A 4488-nucleotide genomic window follows, 5' to 3' on the forward strand; every position below is an offset into this window, starting at 1 on the left:
AAATTTTCCGGGGCCGCTCGGCGGCGCTGCGATTGGCCGCGTCCGGGTAACCTCTATGCAAATGAGGCCGCGCCACCTCCGCGCCGCCAGGGACCCGGCGAGCTGGCGGGCAAGGAAGGGGCATTCGCGCCGGGGCTGGGCGGGCGCACCTGAAGCCGGGCGGGCAGGGACCCCAGCGCAGCTGTCGGGTGCCCGCGTTTCCCCCGCGCGGAGGGGAAGCCTCGCCAGCTTCGCCGCCCCCTCCCCCTAGCTCCCCTCCCCGCCCCTCCCCCCCCCCCCCCCCCCCCCCCGCCTGCCTGCCTGCACCACCTTCCACCCAGATCATTTCTAAAGGGAGTTCTTGGTTTCCTCCGATTTCTTATGAACCCAGGATGGGCAGCAAGGAAGATGCGGGCAAGGGGTGTCCGGCGGCCGGCGGCGTCTCCAGCTTCACCATTCAGTCCATCCTGGGCGGGGGCCCCTCGGAGGCGCCGAGGGAGCCGGCCGCCTGGCCGGCCAGGAAGCGCAGCCTGTCCGTGTCCTCGGAGGAGGAGGAGCCGGACGACGGCTGGAAGGCACCCGCCTGCTTCTGCCCAGACCCGCACGGCCCCAAGGAGCCCGGCTCCAAGCACCACCCCCCCATCCCCTTTCCTTGCCTGGGTAAGGATCGCACGCCGCCGGGTCGGCCTGGAGCAAGCTCTAGGGGTGGGAAACTGTGCCGGGGCTCTCGCGTCGGGCCCCCCGCCCCCGGCCAGAGCCGCGGCCGCGCGGGGTCCGGGGCCGAGGGTGGGGTTGGGGGGAGAGGCGTGCTCCGCGCTGACTCCTCCGCCCCGCGGGTGCTCGGGAAGAAACCGGGAACACAGATGCCGCGCGGCGCGGTTTGGGGGAAGGTTGGGTTGATGGGAGTGTATTTGTGGGTTTGGCACAGGGCCGGCCGCTCTCAAGGCTCTGCAATATCCCCTTTGCACATCGGATACTTTCTGCACACGATGTCTGGAAGTCGGATCTGAGCGGTCCGCCCGTCCGTCTCTACCGCAATCTCCTTCTGCGTCCTTTTCTTCTCTCTCTTCCCCTCTCTTCGACCTCTGCCTCTCTGTCTCCCCTCCTCCTCCTCAGAATGATTAGCACTCCAAGATGATTGACAATGGTGCCTTTCAGAGATGGTTCCTCTTTACAACATCTGACCAAGGGGAGCCCCGTGTCAGTCCTTAGCGTGATTTCCGAACAAATGGCCTGTGAAACGATGCCACCCTATAAAGCTCAGGGAACTCTTCCAGCTCAGTTACTACAAGGCAAAATCTTTTAAAAAGATGCTAATATTCCCCCTCCAGACCTCCTCCCCCTGTTGCGACACGTCCTTTCAGGAAGCTGGGAGCACAGAGACCCCAGGCTCCAAGTAGTTGGGTCCCTCTCCTGTTGCTTTTCAAAAGCCGGGTGCCGCTTTTTGGGTTTCAGCGAGAGGTCGAGAAAAGTAGGGGCTGAGATCCAGGAAGATGGGAACCAAGGCTGCAGGCGCCAGCCAAGCCCCTGGTCCTGGCAGGAGCTGGGGGTCCATGAGGCTCCCCAATTCCATGGCTCTCTTATCTGTTCTCACTCCCCAGGTACCCCCAAGGGCAGCGGAGGCGCGGGGCCGGCGAGCTCGGAGCGCAAGCCTTTCCTTTCTTCTTCGCACCCGGACTTTAAGGAAGAGAAAGACAGGCTCTTGCCCGCGGGCTCGCCGTCGCCGGGGCCCGAGCGGCCGCGGGACAGCGGCGGCGCCGAGCGGCAGGCGGGCGCGGCCAAGAAGAAGACGCGCACGGTCTTCTCGCGCAGCCAGGTGTACCAGCTCGAATCCACCTTCGACATGAAGCGCTACCTGAGCAGTTCGGAGCGCGCCTGCCTCGCCTCCAGCCTGCAGCTCACCGAGACCCAGGTCAAGACTTGGTTCCAGAACCGCCGCAACAAGTGGAAGCGGCAGCTCTCCGCCGAGCTGGAGGCGGCCAACATGGCGCACGCGTCGGCGCAGACTCTGGTGGGCATGCCGCTGGTGTTCCGGGACAGTTCGCTGCTGCGCGTGCCAGTGCCGCGCTCGCTCGCCTTCCCCGCGCCGCTCTACTACCCGGGCAGCAACCTCTCGGCCTTACCTCTCTACAACCTCTACAACAAGCTCGACTACTGATAGCGGCCCGCCGGCCCCGCGCCGCGCGCCCTCCCGCCCGCTCCCCGCCAGGCTGGCGCGGGCTGCCCCCGCCCCGCCCCTCCCCACTCCGGAGCAGGTGGCGCGTTTCCAGAAATATTACGAAATACACCATGTGTATTCATTATCTCTTATTTATGGCTTTTGCCCTACTTTGGTTTGATTGTTTCTGGTATTTATCGGCATCCCTCCAGCCAGATCATTTGCTCTCTACCCGCCCCCTACCCCCAAACAAACCAATACGTTTTGAAAACCATTTTGGAGGGGACGTTCTAGGGTGGTGGTCGGACAGGGAGTTTCGGTCAGATCGACACTAGCCGGTAGGACAAAAAAAATCAGAAAAAAACCCCACACCAAACCAGATACATTCCTATCCCCGTAAATATACCTGTATATATGTACACGTACACACGGCCGGCCAAGCCAGTCCTTGGGGGCTTTGAACAATGATCTCAACGCCTCTTCATTTCCCTTGTCCCGAGGATGGATAGGGGCGAAAGGCGGATAGATTTCAGATCTGTAAATATTTTTAAAAAGAAAAAATAAAACATTTTAAGCATCGTTGCTAACTTTGGTGCAATTGATTGGCCGCCGTGCTAATGCGCAGGTTTTTGTCGCTTTTCCACGGAGCTGGTTGCAGGCGTGCGTCAGAGGAGGTCTGGCTCTCCCCACGTGGAAGGTGGGGCGGAGGTCAGAGGTTAAGGGTCGGGCGTCGCCGAGATGGCACGTGGCCTGGAGGCGCACCCCATTCCACTAGCGGGTGCCCTAGTCTCCGCGCGTGCGGAGACTCAGCCCGGCCGGAATCCAACTCCCGGGGCGCTGAGAGGGATAGATGCGGGACTGCAGTTGCCAAAGCAGTTGCCTCCTGGAACGAGCTTCTTTCTAGCCCTGGGAGCGGCTTGGGGTTGGCGACAGCATAGGGCTGTGCGACGTGGTCCAGTCAGTGACAGGAGCCTCCTCTCCGAGGGTACAGGGCAGGTGGGGCGGCCCTGCCTGGATCAGGTGTCGAGCCCGGTTTGCTCGTCCCCCAACCTGGCGCGACAAGACTTACAGCCGCTCGCAGTTTCCAAGCCGGTGGCAGGGTTGCGCGTCCGGCGCGGCGCAGGAACAGGGCACAGAGAGGCGGCCCTTCGGCCGAGGAGGGATGAGGCCCGAGACCGGGCAAAGAAAGCTCGGGAGGCAAAGGCTCCTCCCCACACTTTTTGTTGTTGTTGTTCGTGGTTTTGCGTGGTGCGTGGCTAAGTGGCCCGGTGTCGGGCAGGCACGTGGCAGCTGGCACTGAATGGAACCTTGATGCGCTGTCTGCGCGCCCACGGATTTCGGCGCCCCAACACCTGCCGCCGCACCCTGGCTTGGGAGGGCGAGGCATCAAGAGAACAGAGGCGCGCGAGTGTTATGCAAATCGCAGGCTTGCGGTGTTAGACCGCAGCCACCTGTTCCTTGTAAAACGTCGGGAAAAAAAAAAAAAAAATAGCCTGAGCTTTGAGGAGGCTGACCGTTCAGTGTCACGTGAGCCGAGCTCCCGGGTTCTCCGGTCCGAGCTACTCCTTAGCCTCTGCTAAGGTGCCGGGAGTCGCAGCGCGGAGGCCGGATCTCATCCTCTAGAAAGAAAATCTCTACTTGATGGACCGGTCTCTTGGAGTCAAGAGACATGGAAATTATCTGCATTTTGTGAAAGTATGCAGGATATCTGCAATCCGTCTATGTGACCCACAGTATCAGGTCTAAAATACCTGATGTCTTATTCATATTTGAGGTTTCTATTTTTTTCTTTTCACGTTAAATTTCATGAAATTTGCCATCTATTTCAAAATGACACCTGAAGGATGCTACCCAAGAACCCATGTGCCAAAGTTGTTAGGTCAATTGCATTTATTTAATTCCATCTGAGTTCAATATTTACTGAGCCCTAGTAAATAGGGCTGGGAACTATGCTAGATATCGGCCAGTCAGAGAGAGAAAACTAACACTGCATCTTTCTTCTAATATTTTTTGGTACACATATTTCAATGACGTTCTCTCCTTCCAGATAACCCGCTTTAAATTTTTCTTTTCCTCTCAAGTTGCTCTTTGAATATTCTATGCAGATTTAACCAAATTACCTTCAAGGAACTACTTGTAAAGAAATATTTCATCCATATCATTTTGGTCCTCACTTCGATAGATTGTTTTTTAAAAAGAGATGATGGTTTTACCAGTATTAGATCACTATATCTTTCTTGGGCTTACTTCTTTTATAGGAAGTGGTTTTGTGTAGACAGTTAAGGGCAAAGTGGTTTTTGCCCTTAGGATTTTAGGGATGATCCTCTTCGTTTGTCATATAGTGGATACAT

At 57.9% G+C, this 4488-nt stretch overlaps 1 protein-coding gene across 1 annotated transcript; it reads left to right on the forward strand.

Annotated features, from left to right (window-relative positions):
- Positions 1–371: 371 nt before the first annotated feature.
- HMX2 (H6 family homeobox 2) lies at positions 372–2137 on the forward strand. Its single transcript, XM_019988602.2, has 2 exons — positions 372–639; positions 1581–2137. Exons 1-2 carry the CDS (start codon positions 372–374, stop codon positions 2135–2137), a joined length of 825 nt encoding a protein of 274 aa, XP_019844161.2.
- The last annotated feature ends 2351 nt before the right edge of the window (positions 2138–4488 follow it).

This window comes from Bos indicus, chromosome 26 (genome assembly GCF_029378745.1).
Source record: "Bos indicus isolate NIAB-ARS_2022 breed Sahiwal x Tharparkar chromosome 26, NIAB-ARS_B.indTharparkar_mat_pri_1.0, whole genome shotgun sequence".
Taxonomy (NCBI): Eukaryota; Metazoa; Chordata; class Mammalia; order Artiodactyla; family Bovidae; genus Bos; species Bos indicus.